This window comes from Pangasianodon hypophthalmus, chromosome 22 (genome assembly GCF_027358585.1).
Source record: "Pangasianodon hypophthalmus isolate fPanHyp1 chromosome 22, fPanHyp1.pri, whole genome shotgun sequence".
NCBI lineage: Eukaryota > Metazoa > Chordata > Actinopteri > Siluriformes > Pangasiidae > Pangasianodon > Pangasianodon hypophthalmus.
In genome coordinates this window covers 11,364,962-11,386,909 of record NC_069731.1, presented here as the reverse complement: position 1 = coordinate 11,386,909, position 21,948 = coordinate 11,364,962, and the positions used below count along the sequence as shown (strand labels likewise).

The 21,948-nt window shown below is 39.3% G+C and overlaps 1 protein-coding gene across 3 annotated transcripts in view; it reads right to left on the bottom strand.

Moving 5' to 3' along the window:
• Positions 1-21,295, bottom strand: part of myripb (myosin VIIA and Rab interacting protein b) — a 205,044-nt gene extending 183,749 nt beyond the window's left edge. The window contains exons 1-2 of one of the 3 annotated variants that reach the window (XM_053227864.1): positions 20,480-21,295; positions 12,450-12,630 (exon numbers count right to left, since the gene is read on the bottom strand). In XM_053227864.1, coding sequence (XP_053083839.1) covers positions 12,450-12,559 — 110 coding nt within the window. In that variant the 5' untranslated portion in view covers positions 12,560-12,630; positions 20,480-21,295. The remainder of the gene's footprint in view (positions 1-12,449; positions 12,631-20,479) is intronic. The other 2 variants (XM_053227865.1, XM_026938117.3) reach the window with 2 other exon arrangements.
• Between the last annotated feature and the right edge of the window lie 653 nt (positions 21,296-21,948).

The following is a 21,948-nucleotide window of genomic DNA, read 5'->3' as shown; positions in this document are numbered from 1 at the left end:
GATTTTGGATGATGTAGTCATTGAATGCATATTGTGTGAAAGCAATGAAAAATGATTCACAGTTTGGTCTGCATAGATTTCTGTTACACTGACAGTGTGAAGACTTTTGACAATCTGTCTTCGGTTTTAACCAATGCATGTTAGCAATCGAAAAAAACTGCAACTGACTTCTTTGCATATTTTGCAAGTGATTTAATTCATAGTAAGGACTGAAATTCATTGCTTAATGGTTGCTGAACTAAGGTTGCTGAATATGAACCTCTTGTCTCCTATTCTTTGCCTGAACAATCCTTAACAACAGAACTAATGTGAAGCTCACACATAAATCCCAATTTTTTGCCTCCCCGATATATTAAACTGACTTGTTTAATTTGCTAATTGCACTTAGCTTTTCTCTGTATTACTCAACCTGTGTCTAATTATCTGTATTTAAAACACTTTATTCATTCTGGTTTTATGAAGCCTTGCATACTATTATTCATACAATCAGTTTTTAGAAGATTTTGTATGGATTTTAGTTGCAAGTGAATTTAGCACACAAACCTCACCATTGGACTAATATTCAAAAAATGAGTATAAACCTGGTATTGGTATTCTCACCCAGGATATCCATCTTTTAATTGAATGTGGCGATTATGGAGCTACCTGGGATACACTAGCTACATGAGGATAAAAACACATTGAAATGGGATTATTCCATTCAACTTTATTGTCATTATACTGGTACAGTATAACAAAAGGTTTATTCACTGATCTCACATGTGAAACATGCCAGAAAAAAAAACACAAAGTACAGAGAGTGGACTGTACAGTGGATACAATAAGTGCAGCACAACAATGCAGCACAAACAGTGCATAGAGCAGTTTACTAGACAAAACAACCTACACTAAAAAGATTACATTGACATGAGGTTTGTTATACTGTACACCTTTGCATAATGAAACCAGTAAGTTTGTATAACTATAACAATGTAGTCAACTGAACTTGGAAGCTATTCGGACTACAACCCTGATTTATGATAAGTCAATAACACAATCTCAAAATTACTGTCAATTTCCCCCTCTGTGCTGCCTCCCAAGTTCTACTCCTGCCCAAGACCGACTGTGTGGCCTCCCAAGTCCTGCTCAGGCTTGAGGCCGATGGCACTGTCTCCAAACGACCTGCTCACGCTAGAGGCCGATAATGCTGCCTCCCAAGTCCTGCTCCTGCTAGAGGCAGGTCCCATGACCTACTCACGCCTCAGGCCCACGAGGCAGCCTCCCAAGTTCTGTTCCTGCCTGAGGCCGATGATGCGGCCTCCCAGGCCCAGCTCAAGCCTGTGGCCGACAGAGCGGCCATCCACATCATGCTCCTTCCTGAGGCCTACAGCGTGGCCTCCCAAGCCTTGTTCCCACCTCATGACCCAGGCTAGCCTGTCCCAGCCCTTCCATCTGACCCCGGCGAGCCTGTCCCAGGCTTGTTTTACCATTATTATCCTAATTTTAAAAAGAAAACTGGTAATAAATTGCAAGCATCTTTTTTATTTCTGGCACATCACCTGGATATTATTTTTTTTAATTTGCCTACTGTGGATACTGATATAGCTAGGACATATATATATATATATACACTGCCTGGCCAAAAAAAGGTCGCTGTTTGGGTTTAAATAAGCAAATACTTAAGAGCCTATGATTAGATCATTACTGCAGTGATTAATATGTTTCAGCTGGCAACAATTCTTTTAACCTTAACTGATGCAGTGTGTAGCTTCTCATTTCTTAAACAACCATGGCAGATCACGTATCCCATGGTCATGGAAAAGATGTTACTGAAGGGGAAAATTGTTGGCCTGCATCAAGCAAAGAAAACAACTAAGGAGACTGCTGAAATCACTGGATCTGGCTTATGAAATGTCCAGTGCATTATTAAAGCCTGGAAGGATAGTGGTGAACCGTCAACTTTACAGCAGAAATGTAGTCGGAAAAAATCTTGAATGATTGTGATCGGAGAACTTTAAAACGCTTGGTGAACGTCACATCGTAAAAAAATCGACAGGAGAACTCACGGCTATGTTTAATAGTGCATTTCCACACGCACTAAAAGAGCATTTCCACACGCACAATGTGATGAGAACTTACAGGATTTGGACTAAACAGCTGTGTGGCCACAAGAATTGATCAATTTGCTAGGGAGCATAAAGACTGGACTGTGGAGTAATGGAAAAAGGTAATGTGGTCTGATAAAATCAGATTTACCGTATTCCAAAGCAATGGGCGTGTCAGGGTAAGAAGGGAAATGTATAGTGCCTACTGTACAAGCCTCTGGAGGCAGTGTTATGATCTGGAGTTGCATCAACTGGTCAGGTCTAGGCTCAGCCTCATTGTGTGGCAATAAAATGAAGTCAGCTGAGCACCTGAATGTACTGAATGACCAGGTTATCCCGTCAAAGGACTTTTTCTTCCCTGACTGCACAGGCATATTCCAGGATGAAAATGCTAAGATTCATCAGTCTTAACTTGTGAAAGAGTCATTCAGGGAGCATGAGGAATCATTTTCACACATGAATTGGATATCACAGAGTCCTGATCTTATCCTCATTGAAAGTCTTTGGGATGTGCTGGAGAAGACTTCACGGAGTGGTTAGACTCTGCTGTCCTCAATGCAAGATCTCAGCCAAAAATTAATGCAACTCTGGATGGAAATAAATGTTGTGAAGTTACATAAGGTTGTTGAAACAATGCCAGGACAAATGCGTGCCGTAATCAAAGCTAAATGCATTGCAACAAAATATTAGATTGTGCGACTTTTTTTTAGGCCAGGAATGGTATATATATATATATATATATATATATATATATATATATATATATATATATATATACATATACACAGTGGATATAAAAAGTCTACACACCCTTGTTAAAATGCCAGGTTTCTGGTGATGTAAAAAAATTAGACCAAGATAAATCATTTCAGAGCTTTCATGTGACCTATACCCTGTACAACTCATCTGAAAAACAAACTGAAATCTTTTAGGTTGGGCGAGTACAAATAAAAAAACAAAATAATGTGGTTGCATAAGTGTGCACACCCTTAAACGAATACTTTGTTGAAGCACCTTTTGATTTTATTACAGCACTCAGTCTTTTTGGGTATGAGTCTATCAGCATGGCACATCTTGACTTGGCAATATTCGCCCACTCTTCATTGCAAAAACGCTCCAAATCTGTCAGATTGCGAGGGCATCTCCTGTGCACGGCCCTCTTCAGATCACCCCACAGATTTTCAATCGGATTCAGGTATATATATATAGCCATATACAGTCAACATGTCAATTTCCGATCTTGGTTTAATTTGTACCTATACATGAAAGTGATGTAATTGCATGTAAACAACAAAAAATCACTTTGTTTTAACTTATTAAACAAAGGAAGTCAACAAAAATGAGTATTTCAACTGAGGAAAAAGTTAGGACACCTTATGCCCTAATAGCTAGTGTTTGCCCTTTGGCTGAAATAATCTCAATGAGACGTTTCTTGTAGACATCTACCAGTTTCTGACACCGACTGGAAGAAAGTTTCCCCCACTCCTCAATGCGGAATTCTTTCAGCTGTGTGATGTTTGAGAGGTTTCTTGCATGCACAGTCCGTTTCAAATCACCCCACAGGATCTCAGTAGGATTTAGATCTGGGCTTTGACTTGGCCATTCCAGAACTCTCCATTTTTTACTTTTCAGCCAGTCCTTGGTGGATTTACTGGTATGTTTTGGGTCATTGTCATGTTGCAAGGTCCAGTTCCGCTTCAGCTTCAATTTATTGACAAATGGTCTCACATGTTCCTCAAGCACCTTCTGATACAATGTAGAATTCATAGTGGATTCTATGACGGTGAGCTGGCCAGGTGCTGCTGCAGCAAAGCATCCCCAAACCATAACATTTCCACCTCCATATTTCACAGTTGGTATGAGGTTCTTTTGCTGAAATGCTGTATTTGGTTTACACCAAACATGCCCTCTGTTATGGTGTCCAAATAATTAAATTTTAGACTCATCTGTCCAAAGCACATTATTCCAGAAGTCTTGGCCTTTGTCTATGTGTTCTTTGGCAAACTTCAGTCTTGCCCTCATGTTCTTCTTAGACAGCAAAGGTTTCCTCCTTGCACACCTCCCATGATAATTAAAGTTGTACAGTCTCTTTCTGATTGTATGTTCATGCACTTTGAGATCAGCTGTAGCAAGAGCTTGCTGTAGGTCCCGTGATGATATTTTAGGGTTTTTGGAGACTTCTTTAAGCATCTTGTGGTCTGCTCTTTGGGTGAATTTTCTTGGACGGCCTGACCTGGCCATGTTGGCAGTTGTTTTAAATGTTCTCCACTTGTATGATTTTCCGGACAGTGGAATAGCTGATTACAAATTCTTTTGAGATCTTTTTATATCCCTTACCAGACTCATAAGCATCAACAATCTTCTTTCTGAAGGCCTCAGAGAGCTCTTTGGATCTCACCATGGTGATACCTCTCACTTCAACAATTAAGAGCAAACCAAACTAAATGTCTGAGGTTTAAATAAGGCAAGACTCCTTCAAAATGCTCTGTAACAATGTTCTAATAATTTGCACCTGATGTGATACACCTGTAGATAATTTTAGCCATTTTAAATACAAATATATGTGGGGGTGTCCTTACTTTTTCCTCACAAGAAATTGGATTTTTTTTTTTTTAATTACATTTTACAGATAATTTTAAAAAGACTTTTCTTTGGTTTTATTTGTTTAGTTATATTACTGGAATCTCCCAATATTGTTAAAATGAAGATCAAATGTCCATATGTTTAACTATGTTAAAAAAAAAAACACACACATAGTGTAAAATCTGGTATAGCCACAGGGTTAAATCTGCAGCTAGCACATCCAAATATGTGCCTCAGAAAAAATATTTTGCTTTTATTTTTATAAAATATGCATATATGATATTAGGCTATTTGCAGATTATCCATTGATACCCACCAGGCTCAGCAGAACTATCACCAACATACAAAAAGTTTACATCTCAATTTTTAGTCTTAAGAAGTAACATGATCACTGCTGATTGAACTAATCATTACCTTTGTAGTTTGAAAGACAGCTCAAAATTTTGGATTGTGAGTAAATAATCTCATTGTCCAAGACAAAGTCCTACACTAAAGATGTATATGGTTTGTTTTTTCATACAGGCCGACTGCAAAATTTGAATGGTTTACTGTGCTATGCTGATTTTGCTGTTTTTTTTTTTGTTTTTTTTGCATATTTCTGGATATGCTATTGGTTGTTGACTAGATAGAATTGGAACTAAAATATTGCAGCCAAACAAAAAAAACTCACAATTGGAAATATACTTTCTAACCACACAACACATCAGTGCATTAGTTCAGTTCAGTGAGTGACAGACATCGTATGGTTTATTAAAGGACAGCTGTTTGATGCACTATGGCTAAGATCACAGTTCTGTACAAAGCATCATTACTTAAATTGTGTTTGCAGTAGTTCAGTTACCTTTAAACTTTTCATATTTCTTTCCTCTTCAGACAGTGTGAATAGTAAAATACTACTGCATAATTAAGAATACAGCACATCTACTAGGGTTGTGCACACAGGTATTGGAATACCAGTTAACCGTTTGTGCATTAGTATTCAAATACGGACAGCTTTCATTCTCATGCAAGTGGTGAGATATAAAGCAAAAGAGGTAAAATATTTCCAAAATCACCCAGTACACCTCCATTAAATGTCATAAACTACAAGTGACTTGCTGTAGCCTTTTAAACTCTGTGGATTTCACAAATTTTTAATTTTAAATGAAGTCAGAGCACTCAGTGCCACAGAACTACAGGCTGAAATATTGAGCTGACATTCAGTAAAGACAACATTCAGAAAAGCTTTTGCTGCGTATATTTTTCTTTCATTATTTCATCATATACACATCATCAGCGACTGGCTACATTAGCAAGTACATACATGATTTCAAACTTCAGCTAAGTCTTCATGACTGCAGAAAGGCATGCACTACTAAAAACCTGAGACACTGCCTTCAGTTCAGATAAGGCTACCCTCTGCACAGCAAGGAGGCAATCAGAGAGGCGAAGTGCAACTATGCACAAAGAATCTACAGTCATTTCCTAAACACCAAGGACACATGGTGTATGTGGAAAGGTATTCAGGCCATCATGTACTACAAAACTACATTCCCAGATGCACTGAAAGACTTCTATGCACAATTAAAGCTGCAGACACCATGTTTTCACACAGATATTTAAATCATCTGATTTCTTAGCCATCTCGATAGTTGGAATCTATTGGCAATTCCCGATACTACCGTCAAATGTCCCAACCTACTTCCCACCACACTTGACCCATTATGCCTATCGTCCTAACCACGCAATAGGGGATACCGTATCTGCTGCCATTCACCTGTCTCTGTCCCTGACAAAAAAAGACAACTATAGCCCTATTCAGACGGGATTAGTTTATCAGTGGGATGTCAGTAATAAATTTTTTACATGTCTCCTCAGAGATAAAAATCTTGCAACCAGACAGCAATAAAATGACCACAGGAGCAGTGAGTTTCTAACCTTAACACTAGTGGGTTGTGTTTTCTATGAACCCATATGTTTGCCTCATGGGCTCATATGATCACACTCCATTCACAACATGGCATCCAAGCGGTCATAGTGGCACTGAAATAGAGAAGAGATGCTGGCTATTATTTTACTTTGGGGCAAACCAAAGTTCCAGCAACAATTTTGGAAATACAATAAAACGATAGCTACAAAGTATACGAGATGCTTCAATTTTTCGTTTCACGACTCGGGAAGTGGTTAATATCCGTGGGAGGGTCACTGATACACACAGTACAAGAATAAATACAGCAAGTAGCAGCAAACATCTTTTTTTCCAATGTGAGGTGACATTTGCATCCAGACATGTGCATCTGGACAGGACTAAAATGATCAGACGACCGCCGAGTTTGATGAAAAACAGTAGGTAATTCGACCTGTAATTTTTTCAGAGGAAAAAACTGAAAAACACAGACATGGCCAATCCAGAGAGTAATAAAGTCACAGAGGAGCAACTGTAAAGCAGGAAACCCCAGGACCCCATGTAAATAATAATGGATAGGGCTTATGTTGAAGTCTACGAACAGCATTCTCACATCGCAATCATCCCACAGCAACTTGCAAGAAAGCAGAGTGTGCTGGGTTTGAACACCTCCTTCTGCAACTTGATCCTGGACTTTCTGACTTCAAGACCCCTTTCTGTCAAGATTGGTACCCACTCCTCCAACACCACCACACTGAACACCAGAGCTCCCCAGAGTGCCTTGCTTAAGGGTCTCACCTCAGTCATGGTATTGAGGGTGGGAGAGAGCGCTTCTTCCCTGAGGCAGTCAGACTCTTCATCACACTGCTGCCTCTCAACATACACCTGGACTAGTCAAAAACCCTAAACTAGTATGACGCTAGTACAAATGGCACATTACAATGCTGCTATGGCACACTGTTACTATTATGAAACTCTTTTTGTTGCTACATTTCAACCAATATTGCTGATAACTATAAATAGTGACAATTGTTGCACTAGTTTTTCCACACAAAAACTGTTCTGTTGTCCTGTCTAGTTAACGTGCACTGTCCTTATTGAATTTTTTTGAATTTTTTTTCTGCACTTGTATCACATTGTCATATATTTGCACTTTATGGAGTCTTGTGTAGTATGCTATTGTTATGTTTTGCACCATGGTCTTGGCACTATAACATTTTGTTCCAATGTATACAAGCTATGTATATAATTGTCAGGAATGACAATAAAACCCCACTTGACTTGACTTTCTCTGTATTATGTCTGTCAAACATAGTGGAAAATGATATACATTAAGTCCACTTTCTCATCCTCTGCTAGTGGGAAACTACATATCCATTCATTACTAATGGTTATCAATAATATTCTTAATAGTAAAAAGAGGAAAAACTCCAGAACATACATAACATGTACTAGTCTCATTAACTGTTTGATTAAAAAAATAAGTTTAACAATGCCATTCATAGCCATTAGGATGTAAGATTTTGAAATATCACTCTCTCTGGAAGAAAAATGCAACTGCAAGATACTTGTGTGAACATTTTATAACCATGGCTTGTTGACAGAGAAGAATGGTCAAATAGGGTATGTTAAGATATTAGCGAAGTAAGTAAAAAACTGCATCTCCCTTTCTGTTATGCTGACATAAATATTTTCTAATCACTATTACATATTTTTGCAGCACTAATTAGTACAATGTATGCCAAGGTAGAGGTACATTTTCCTTTTTAACTCGTAAAGACTAGTCAGTGACTCCTGTGGGGACGTAGTTCCTGTTTTCGGATTATTTGCCAGGAGTTCTTGCCTGTGTCTGCGTTTACACTATATAATAATTTTGCATCATTCTTTTGTTGTATTTTTCACTTTCCACTTCTGCCACATTTTCATTTCCTCAAAGAACACTTTTGTTTTTTCTTCTAAAGACAGCAAGTGGAGGCCATCCACATCAGACTTGTCTAAATTAATCTCAACAATCTTCGACTGAGGCACGTTTAACATTCAACATGGCAAACATTCATCATGTTCAGTCTGTTGAGTGCAGGGTGTTTAGTCGTTCTTCCTCCGTCATTAGTAATAGCTTTATTTGTTAGTTCTCTGATGCAGAAGATTGCAGCATTAGGGGTGCACATCCAGATGCTAGAGAGGGTTAGCAAGTGTGATAGCAGCATAGTTTCTGTAGAGGAAAGTCTGGATGCCTTAGGCAGAGTTAGCAATCTCCCAAATCTGGCATTAGAGCCCTCACAGCAGGGCAAATGGGTGATGACTCAGCGACATAATCGCAAAGCCAAAGTTAATGCTAAGGCTCTCCTTGCTCTCCCCAATGAAGCACCCGCTGAGAAATCTGAAAGAGCTTTGGTTATAGCAGACTCTATCTTAAGGCATGTGAAATTAGATAGGCCTTTAGGGGCGCCAGCAGCTTCAGTTAGGTGTATACCGGAAACCAGGGCACTGGACATAGCAGGTAATCTTTGAGTCTTAGGCAAGCATAGGTTTTCAAAGGTAGTTTTTCATATAGGAGCTAACGATATACGCCTTCATCAGTCAGAGGTTACTAAGAATAACATTATAGAGGTGCGTAAATTAATGAAGGTGATGTCCAATGCAGTAATATGCTCTGGCCCCATCCCAATGCAGTGTGGTGATGCAGCTTACAGCAGGTTATGGGTGCTGAACATTCTACTACACTAGATAATATAGCGCTTCTTAAAAAAATAATTCAAGAGACAAAACTAGCACCCCAGTATAACGATCATACGCACCTTACAACAGACCACTCAAAAATTAGAATGACGGCAAACTAAAACTTGTAGTATTCCACATTAATGGTGCCAAACTAAATTGGCAGTATTCCAAACAGCATGTAGGGAAAGCCTCCTGAGCTATAGAAAGGCTCTTAGTGCTGCTAGATCAATGTATCTCTCCAGCCTAATAGAAGATCCTAGATTCTTTTTTAATACTGTACCAAAATTAATTAGGAATAAGACCCCCACAGTAGCATGCACGTCATCAATATGTATTAGCGATGACTTCAGACTATTAATTTAAAGCCAGACAATTTGATAACTAACCCTGCAGATGACAATATAACCATATCAGATGAGCAATAAGAATGTTTTACTCCCCTTCGAGAGACAAAACTGATTAGGGTTGTGTGTCCTTCATTGTGTTGCTTGACCTAAGTGCAGCTTTTGACACCACTGATCATATTATTCTCATTGATAGACTAGAAATGTTGTTGGAGATAAGGGCATGGCCTCTCCTGGCTCAGGTCTTATTTGACAGATCATTATCAGTTTGTAGATGTAAATAGTGACTTCTCTATGCATATTAAGGTTATGTTTGGTGTAACACACGTTTCTGTTTTAGGCCCACTGTTTTTTCTTTATATGTGCTACCTCTGGGTAAAATTATTCATAAACATGGTATTAGCTTCCACTGTGATGCTGATGACACACAGTTGTATGTTTGAGCAAAGCCAGATAAGAGACACCAGCTTAATAATGTTGAGGAATGTGTAAAGGACATTAGACACTGGAGGCTTATTAAGTTCCTTCTACTTAACTCTGACAAGACAGAAGTACTTGTACTAGGACCACCTGCAGCTAGAAGTAAGCTTTCTGAATATATAGCAACTCTGGATGGCCTTTCAGTTACATTATATGCAGCAGTAAACGACCTTGGTGTGATTATTGACTCTAGTCTTTCATTTGAAGCTCATGTAAGTAATATTACTAGGATAGCCTTCTTTAATCTCAGAAAAATTGCTAAGATAAAAAATATAAGGTCACTGCATGATGCAGAAAAACTATTTCATGCTTTTGTTACTTCTAGTTTGGATTATTGTAATGACATGTCTGGATGTACAGACACAGTCTCAGTGTTTAAGTCTAGGCTGAAAGCACTTTTATTTAGTCAAGCCTTTTGTTAATAGTTTTTTCTTAGGTAAAGGTACAGATCTGTAGGGTTCACAGGCATACAGTGTTTTGGTAACCCCCCCAATACGTTTAATCAGGTTTGTTGACTGTGGAGTGGCTGGCAGCTTTATGTCTCAGGGCACCCTCATGTCTGTGTTAACTTTTGATTATCCCTTTAATTATGCTGTCATAGCTAGTATTGCCAGAGTCCCTTGCACACTGCACACAATGTACGTTGTCTTTAACCATTATGTGACAAGAGCTTACCTAATAATCTGTGTTCACTCCGCCCCTTCTCTCTCTGTTGAGCTACACATGCTACCAGTGATTCTGAACCCTTTTGATCTCTGGACCTGCCAGATCCATCCTGATGCCATACTTTGTTTGGCGTTCTCATCACCTGAAAATCAGCCCCTGCTGCCGAGGATGGCCCCACATGGACAGTCTAAAGATCACCAGGGGATTACTGTGGATGGCACCACACAGAAACCATAAAGATGGCTGTGGATGTTCTTTCTTGGGTAGCCTTAGGACTGCAATTGCTATGAACAGTTTTGCACTCAAGTCTTCATCACTGGACAGTTGAAAACACAATAAAATTCAAGTTAAAACTGTAATGAATTCAGAAATGAATCTTGCTCATAATCTCATAAATTACTGTTTACACAAATGCACTTTTTGACTATATAGTATACAGTTATAGAAGGGAAATTATTTGTAATCACAATATCTGGAGTTACTCAGGTGAGGATGGATTCCCTTTTGAGTCTGGTTCCTCTCAAGGTTTCTTCCTCATGTTGTCTCAGGGAGTTTTAACTTGCCACCATCACTTCTGGCTTGTTCCTTATTTTTATATCCTATATTTCTGTAAAGCTGGTTTGTGACATTGTCCATTGTTAAAAGCGCTATACAAATAAAATTGAAATTGAATTGAAAGCCTTGGGGGAATGCAAATTTTTGCAGTTAACCATACATAACAGAACAGATATGCCTTCTAAGGCAGTATTCTGAGCTATGAGTTATTGAGTCATGTCTCTGAAATTTCTGCATAGCTTAATGCTTTCTGAGGTGCCTTCATCTGCATACATGTATCTTTTGCTGTCCTACATACTGTATCACATAATCTGTCAATGTGTCAATCAGCCTGTAAAAAAATAAGTGGCAGAAAACACCATGGAGAGAGGGAGCAATGTGTAGAGAAAAACATTACATGTAATTTTTTTATTTTTAATGTAATGTAATTATTTAAGTTTTTTTTTGTTAGTGTATGTTGGTAACCAGGCAATGTGGTGATATATACTGCCAAATCATATGCATCTCAAATCATTTTCTTACAGGTACCTTTGTAGACACTGTCTAAATATGCCTTGTAATAGAACTGATTTATAAGACAGCAAAGCAGCAAGGCACTGCCTTCTGTTTTGGACCTGGAGCTGGAACTGAGGAAATCCATGTAAACTGTAAACTGCAGAGATCAGTGACAAACAAGTACCATTTATACTGACACTTTCAAATAACAATATCAATGTACCAAACTAAAGCATACAATATATTCAATTTACTGTTACCTCTTAAATTGAGAACTGTTCCATGGTTATTGATCAGTTATAAAGGGTTATAAAGCAGACTACAACTCAGTGATTACTTTTACTCAAGAAAACACACATGAATTTGTGAAAGTTGCTGAATGGGGAAAAACAACAATAAATAATTAAAAAAGATAAGTTGTTGACTACGTGAGACATAAGCTAAAGACAGAGCTAAAAAATGGTCATAAATTATGGCGTTTTTTTTGTGACTTCATCTCTATCTCAACATGACAGAGAAGAAAAATCTCACCATGGATTGGAAAAGTAGATAATTTGTTAAATTGTTTTTGTTTCACCAACATACAGAATATACAGAATCACTCAAAAACACACACACACACACACACACACTTACCTGAGGCGATCCTCCTCTTTCTTGCGCAGGTTCATATCTCTCCGTACCACTCTAAGCACATGTTCTGCCTCATCATCAGTCAGTCCTGAAAGGTCCAGTTTTCGTCCCATTACTGCAGCCAGGTCAAAAGTTAAGCAGGCTCACCAAGATATCAATGGGCAGGTGATGAAGAAAACTCTTCCTAAAAAAAACAGCAGCAAACATTTTGTATTTACTTGGTATTTCCAAATGCAAATTTAACATTCCTCTTCATTTTTTGGGATTTGAAATATATAATTGAAAAATATTGTAGGCAATGTTATAGTGATACAATGCAGATCACATACACTATATGGCCAAATGTTTGTAGACACCTAACAATCACATCCATATTTGCTAGTCCCCCTTTGCTTTTATAATAGCCTCCACTCTTCTGCGAAAGTGTTCCATAGTTTTTGGAGCATAGCTGTGCCATTCGGCCACGAGAGCACTACTGAGTTCATCAATGACAGGTGAGGAGGTCTGGGGCACAGTCGGCATTACAGTTCATCCCCAAGGTGTTAAGTCGGGTTGACCTCAGGGCTCTGTGCAGGCCACTCAAGTTCTTCAACTGCAACTTTGGCAAATCTTATCTTCATGGAGCCTGCTTTGTGCACAGGGGCATTATCATGCTGGAACAGGTCAGGTCATGCTAGAATAGGTCATGCTGGCCCAGTTTCAGTTTTGGTGGCTTTGAATCTCTACAGTTCATATTACACTCAAATGTTGAAGACGTATAAAATGTTACAAATTAAGTTTTTATTTTTAAAATGAGAAGGCAAACACACTATATTGCACTGTTCAAGTGGTTAAAGTAACTGAAACATACAAACTAGCAGGCACTAGCTAGTGACTAGGGCTGTAGTAGAGACAGCCATTGTGGAGTCCAAGACAAGTCTAAGACCAGGACTAGCCGAGATCAAGACAAGAACTAGTCTTAATCGAGACCAAGTCAAGATAGAATCCAAATGAAAGCGAGACAGAAAAGCAGTGGACTTGTGATGGGGACCATGAGCTTGAATCACTGTTGGTGCCCTATACATACACAACAACATGAATTTAGAACTGCTACAACCAGAAAAAAACAAGGCTGCTATAACACAAAACAGTAGGGACTACAACAAAAAAGCAAGCATTCATATAATTAATAAAAATATGCGTTTTATCATATTTTCTGATATCCATCATTATGACGATAGGCTTAAATACTTGTACAAACACTTCTGTATTTTATTCACCACGGTTACTGCATTTCCAGTTTTACACTACACTCGTAAATACGATATTTTACAGTCAGTGTCTGGAAGAGCTCCTGAACTTAAATATCATTGATGTTCATCTGATATCTATGAACACGTGTAAAGCCCCTTCAAGCAAGCTGGAGAAAGGCTTCAAACTGTATGCTGCATCATAAATACACAACTATGAAGGTAAGATAATACCTATTTACAGAAATAAACAACCAAGCTAATGTTGTGCTATGCTAACATATCTTGTTGCTAATGAGATGTCTTCAGTTGAAACTGGATAGAGCTCCTGATATTAGTTTCTAGACACATACATTACATTATTAACCACGATAACCTGTACACTATAAAGGTAAATATTGCTAACGCATGTTAGTCATGCTATCAACATGCAAAAGTATGTTTGGTAATAATAATAATAATAATTCAGTACAATGTTTCTTGTTATTTCTAAGTGTTTGTTATTATCCAGTACCTTTCTCTCCCACACACTGGGCTGTGCTGTTTGAATACAGCACCTTTTGCCAGTCTTCTCCGATCCTCAGTGGTTTTGGTTCAGCTAGCTGATCTGGTGTGAAATGTCTATTACATTTATGGCATTTGGCAGACGCCCTTATCCAGAGCGACTTACAATTATCTCATTTATACAAGTGAGCAGTTGAGGGTTAAGGGCCTTGCTCAAGGGCCCAGCAGTGGCAGCTTGGTGGTGCTGGGGTTTGAACTCTCGACTTTCCGATCAGAAGTCCAACATCTTAACCACTGAGCTACCACTATTACCACTATTACAGACCTTCGTATGGATGGAAGTCAATGACTGCATATATGAGTGGACAACATAGTGCCATTCATTCCCATTGTACTTTTTAAAGTTTTTTGGGTCTTGCAAAAATTGGAGGAGCCTGCGAGCATGAGCAGTAGATACAGCTGGACAGTAGATGAATAGCAGTGCAGCAGGTGATGAGATACAGGAATGAGTAGTAACATATGCAGCATTCAAAAACACTTCAGATGAAAAATTCTATTTAGCAGAAAAGGCCTAATGAGTCACTTGTCTGTTGGGCAATGACAAATAAAAATATTGATAGTTCAGACACAATCTGTTTGTCCTAAGCTCTTGGGCTAGTGATTTCTCTATCCCTGCAAGGCCATTTTGCTCACTATGGATAACATCAACATACCACTTGTGAATTTGAATCACATTCATTTTTTCCCCGATCTCTCCACTTCTGTCTCTCAAATTTAAATCAATTCCCGGCAGCAGATCTGTCTATGATTTATAATCTGCAAAACATTTACACTGAAGATGTAATAAAACATCTTCCAGGTTATATATACATTCACTCACCATCCAGGTGTATATGGTATATTTTGTTCACCCCCACTGTCTCAGAATTACTGCATTGGAATGCTGTGCGACTTCTCAGAGCTCATTACGAAACACTCATAATCAAGGCTGGAACTGATCTGCTAACTCAGCTGAATGCCCTCAAAAAGGTTTCCTTTTTTGCTGATGTACTCATTTCCTTAGGGGTGCAGATTCTGACATAAAGCAGACAAGGCTGCATAATGGAATTTATTCATAATTTACAAAAAAATAAAAAAGACACCAGTTTAATATTTGTAGCCTAAAATGTAACACAATGTTAATTTAAATTTGACAAGACACTATAAAGGTTTTTAATTTGTAAATGTAATTTCAGAGAAATAAATGGCCTCTTTAAGGATGCTGCAGACAATCTGTTCATATTCCTTTGTGGTCATATTACTTAAATAGTAAATAATGGCAGGCCCTGTCCTTAATGGCAGGCTCTGTGGGGTCTTGTAGTGATGGGGGGCTGTTTTTGACCCACCTCATGGGGGTGACTGGGGGGTGCTCTGGTGCCTGCTAGGAACCTACATATTTGTCTTATAGCTTAACTGGCTGTATTTTCCAGGGCCTCTTAGCAAACAGATCATACCCAACACAGAAGACAGATTTCTCAATGTTGATTTACACATGTCTGGCAAAGCGAAATGTGTTAACTACATTTGGTGTTGTGCTTTAACCAGGTTGGTATGCCACCACAAGTCCTTACTTAAGTGTTCCACTGCCACAAGAGAGTTATCAATCAGGTCCACTGCAAAGGGATTGACAGCAGATTAGAGTTTTTGCTCCAGTGCTAGGGGGCTAAGGTATTGCCACTGTGTGTCCACTCAAGGTACTGCCATTTTGAGGGTGAGGTTTACAGCCAATATCAGCCAAGGAAAACCTTTCAGAGGCAACGAAAGACATAGCACCCTTGCAAAGCCTTGGACAAGGAACAGGAAGGAACCAGTCACTGGGCCCTGCTGATGGATATGAGCTTTAGTGCCACACAGTCTCAGTTCCAGAATCAACAATTTCAGCTAAGCCAGGCTGTCCATATGCCTAAAAAATGACTCATATCTTTCTTGGCTTATTATTATGCTCATCATTCATTGCTGGATGTGGGCCTTTACAACTAGCAATTTGATTAGGCTGCAGTGTTTGTGTCAAACTCGACTCTAAATCAGAGACTAAATCCACCACAGGATATATCCAAAACAGACACTGCCTCTGTGAGATGTCAAGGCAGAGGCAGCAAGCACATGGTGCAGGCTTCCAAAGCTTTCAGACAGTGTTCAGGTTGCATGAGTGTGAGTCTTGCAGCATCGTTCATTTGATCACATGAATGAACCAGGAACAGTATGTTTGTTATGATGGGGGAAAAGGATTCTCAAGCATTCTGGCAATATGTAGCCACCAGATTTTTTTTCTCTGTCCAGCATGAAAATTAGTGGTGTTGACAATCCAACTAATGTAGCAAGCTCAACAGTGAACAGCGTGCCATAAGTGCAGCAAGGGAATCAACTCGACCGTGCTCGCAGTGCTTAGCCACAGGCCCTGTAGTCAGTAGAGGGTTGGGTAATGTGAAGAACTGAGCAGAAAAATCCTCAAATGAGGGGTAAACAGAGGGAAACCCAAACCCACGCCCTGTGCTACTGTATGTATTAGCAGATCTGGCTAATGTAGCAGACTCAGCAGAGAACAGTGCACAGTACAGTAAAGGAAACCCACTTGATCACATGTGCAGTGCTTAGCCACAGGCCTGGCAGTCAGTTAGACAGCATGGAGCAGGGAAAAACTCTGAGCTGATAATGCCAAGGAATGAATACTCAGATGAGCAGAGTGAAATAGAACTAGTAGAATTTCATGGGTGAAGACACAACCAAGCTGATATTAGCACAAGATTAGGATTGCCCATTTTTTCCCTGTACCTGTGTCGGATAATGATGATCAAATACAATCAAACTCATTTGCTTCTGATACACAGATGATGTTATATCTATTCAGATGCCTGTATGTGTCAATTTCAATATGGAGGTTGGGTAATATACTTCGCTTTCTCTCTCCAACTGCAGATTTTATTGCTTAGTCAAGTGCTGAATTGATCAGTCTATAGTATGTTAGTGTGCAGGCTGGAAAGGCAGGCTGATAAAGGTCAATATACAGTCCCCTCAGAAAGTATTGGAATGGCAAGGCCAATTCTTTTGTTTTTGCTAGACACTGAAGACATTTGGGTTTGAATTCATCGAAAGATGAATATGAGATGGTAGATCAGAATTTCAGCATGTGATGACAGAAACATTGTGAGAACTGTGAAGAAAAACCCAAATACAGCAGTCAGTGACATCACCAACAGCCTCCACAGGGCAAGAGTGAAGGTATCACAATCCACCATTCGAAGAAGACTTCGAGAGCAGAAATATAGAGGCCATACCATAAGATCCAAACCACTCATGAGCAGTAAGGTAGTGTCATGGCTTGGGTTTGCATGGCTGCTTCTGGTATGGGCTCACTAATCTTTCTTGATGATGTAACTCATGATGGTAGCACCAGAATGAATTCAGAAGTCTACAGAAACATTCTGACTGACAATTTACAGAGAAATGCATCTAGTCTAATTAGGAGGAACTTCAGGCATCAAGACAATGACCCAAAACACACTCCAACACAAGTCCAACACAAAAAGGACTTCATTAGGGGACAAAAGTGGAATGTTTTAGACTCACCAGACTTTAACCCAATTGAACATGTATTTCATCTCCCAAAGAGGAGGCAGAAGGAATAAACTCCCCCAAAACAAACAACAAAAAATTGAAAGAAGCTGCAGTACAAGCCTGGAACAGCATCACAATAGAAGAATGCAACAGTTTGGTGATGTCAGATCTGTTCCTATACTTTTGCCCACCTAAAAATTGGGTGATCTGTCAAAGGTGCCATGTTCTCAGTTGTTTAACGCATCTAGATGTAAATATCAGGAAATAAAATTTGAAATTTGATCTATCATCTCATGTTCATCTTTTGATCTCAAACCTAAATGTCTTCAGTGTATATCAAAAACAAAAGAACTGGCCTTGCCATTCCAATATTTTCAGAAGGGACTGTTTGAGGGAAATATGCACCATTATACTGTAGAAGCCCTAGGGAAGTTATTAGTCAAAAGGCTTTTTATAGGCAAGTGGAAGTGCAGAAGGGTGGGGGTGAGTTTTTATTCAGCTTATGGAATGGAATAGGGAATGACTAAAAGATGGGGGTGGAGATTGAGAATGAGAGTGCATGTGTGTGGGGAGGGTGAGGACTCCACTGAATGTATGAGAGATTTGATGGTGAATGGGGGTGGGAAGTCAGGAAGAGAAAGAGACAGAAATGACACTGAACGGTAAGCTTCAAGTGATGACTCAGTCAGCTGTGCTCTTTAGCTCCACCAATCACGTTACACTGAACCTGTTTACACCATTCTGTTAGCCAACACGTGCACATCCACACACACACACACACGCACCCCTCATATCTTGGATTTCAAACACAGTTTTAGGTCTAAAAATTGTCATTAATGTCCATGTAGGGTCTTCAAGTAAACTCCCTTCATTACCCTCAACATTCTCATTACTCGAAAAAGGTTAACAAAACACCTAAGCCTAAACAAACAAGCCAGATGACAAAGACCCTAATTTAGACTTAGTGTGTTTTCAGCAGCTCAAGGTTAATGTATTCATGGTGAGAGCAGATCTTGACAAAAAAAAGATTCTTTCACTGAAAGACACTCTGAGAATGAAATAATCTAAATGCACTGACTAGCTCTACATATCAGCTCTTCTGAAAGGGAAAACAACTGAGGATCCCACATTAATACTTGTTTATTTATTGTATATTGAAATGTTACGACAGCAATACCTGTTCATCCAAAGATCAAGTTATTTAATGCTGTTACTTTGAGCTAATTTTAAAAAATATTTAAGACCTTGATGCATAGCACAGAATCTTCAGACAAGGAAATGTGAAAACATTTGAGAATTCACTGCTGCTTAGATTTTTCTGGAGTGAATGTTGGAAGTTGCAGCTGTTGAGACCCATGTCCCAAAACCAATGCAGAAAGAAATTTGGGAAGTTTTCACCCACTCATATGGTCAGTAAATTTATTCACTCATCTTCAGTAATTGCCTTATTCTAGTCAGGGTCATGGTGGATCTGGAGCCAATCCTGGGAACAATGGGCAAGAGGTGGAGACAAACCCTGAATGGGACACCAATCCATCATAAGGCACCATGCACACACATTCACACATTTGCAACTATGGGCAATGTAGCCAGTCCACCTATCAGTATGTTTTTGGGAGGTGGGATTAAAACAGAAAACCTAGAGGAAATACACATAGACATCGAGAGAAACTCAGAAAGACAGTAGGTATAACCTGAACTCAGGACTGAACTGTGGACCCTGGAGTTGTGAAGCAGCCATGCTACTCGCAGCACCTTGGGGTTGCCATCATCAGTACACTTTCACAAAAAATCTAACACCCTAAAAAGGGTAGGCCTACTCCAGCTTGCCCACTAGACATAATCTGGATTCTTTTCTCTTTCACAAAAGATTCCAAGAAAGAAGCTGAAAGGCAGAGCTTGTGAAAATACATGAGTATATGTTTTAAAAAGTGACTCTTCTTCCTACTTCAAGAATTCCACATATAAATTCAAAGTCACGCCCACTCAGAGCTGCCCTCATTTCTATTGATTGACTCAGTGACACGCCTAGCTTTCCATAAATGCACTCAAACATGTCATCTGTGGTGTATGACATGTAGAGATACCTTTAATATAACTGTCAGATACTCATTTATTTAAAATAAATTATTATCAAATATCAAAGCTCAACTGAAGTTCCAGTGGACATGACCCTGCTGGTAACTATAGTAACCGGACTAATATGAAATGCAGGCAAGATTCTCACTGGCCTGTGTACAACCGGTTTAACACATCCATGTCTTTCAGCGTAACTAAAAAAAAATGTTAATTTGACCAGCAGAATCTCAAGAAAACGAGACGAACATGCGGGCTATTTCCCCAATGCTGCAACGTAACCGCACCTGCCTGGGTAAACTGGGATACATTAGGCTACATGATCCTTTTCTCCGCCTTACATTTCAGCGGTGCACCGTCTTAACACTCAAGTTAAAAAAAAAAAAAACATGGATGCACCTGTTCATAATCCGCTAATCAAAATACGGACTACCGGCGGTTCCGCATTTGTGGGCGCGCACGGTTCGTTTGCCCTTTCGTGTCCTGATAGTGCCACGTCCTACCATTCTGTCTCACACAATCCAGGTTTACATCAGCGAGCGTCTGCATCCTAAACTTTGTTCATAATTAATTCAAGCATCCCATCATTTTTAGGTGCCCTATTTCTTAGAAGCATCATAAATAACTTACGCAGAATGAACGGGCGCCGGATGCTGAACACGTCTGCAGATAGCAAATTCCCGTCTACCGGACATGTATTTGGCTCGGTGAACTTCCGCTCCTCTCTCACTGCTGCTTTCAATCTGTTTTTCCCACGCCGCCGCGATCGGCGTCACGCGCTTCGATTTAACTGCGCACCGACTGCCTGCAAGCCGATTTGTGGGGATTTGCGTCTGCAATATGTGCTCCGCGTTTTGAGGTGGAAGCTAAAACAGGTTTCTGTCTCAGGATGGAGGGTGTTGATGATGAATACCGATAAATGATTTGCTGGATCCCAAATCACTCGGTAATCGCTGTAGAAGTACACTTCATCAATATAGCATAATGGAGACTAAAGCCTAGGTAGTGCCTCATATGTCCAGTACATAGGCATTGGGGAGCCACTCCCTTTAAACATCCAGCGGCTAAATCTGAGCACCTAAATTTTCTGTTCATAAAGCCACTATGCTGTTGTCTCACAGCATGAACTCGTGTGAATACTATGCGCGTTATGGTAAAACAATTAACGTTATTTTCCACACTAAACGTTACTGTATACACGGATGATGTGTTCAGTTTTCATCTGTAAAACAATACAAGAAACACAAAAGGCAGGCAGGATACAGAATAATTAAGTGGTCGATTCAAGGTTTTGTTCACATCTAACTTAAACTGTAATTTATTCGAACCTTTTGGAATTATATTTCGCATACTGTGTTTAATGTGTTGCTGCTGTATGCGCACTGTATATTCATAAGATGTCACTACTTCTGTAAATAAGCACCGAGTAACTTCAAATTATGTACATTTGTTTGTTTGTTTGTTTGTTTTTTCAAAACGTCCTAAATTAACAAACATGGTTCATGTCAATGGAGACAGTCTTAAAATACAGTAAGTGGAAAGAAGGAAATTAAAGGGATATAGTGGATGCATGAAACACCCCACAACTATGGTTAAATGATGCATTGATGGATTTTATGTGTGAGAAACTGGAGGAAACCCAGGTGAACATGGGGAGAACATACAAACCTCTGCACACATAGAATCCAGAGTTCAGGAATTATTGTTAAACAAAAGTTGCTAAATGGGCACTCTTCCACTTATGTAAAATTAATTGCCTTGCAAAGTACAAAAAAAAAAAAAACACACACACACACAGTTACTTTATGTACTCCACAGATGGACTGCACCAATAATGGCTACCCATAAATTTGGATCTATAGATGTACCCCTGAAATAGTTATAAAGATCAGAGACCAACACAAGTTTTGTGCACAATTAACATGTGTGCATGAGTGCCAGAGGATGCATTACACAAGTTACATGCTGGATTAATTATCTGTGAGTAATGTCCAATGAATGCAGTGTACAGTTTTACACTGCATAAGGCCACGTTTTGCACAAATTGAAGAAGTATGAACTCTATGAAATACAGAATGCCAAGTTGTTCTGAAATGTTT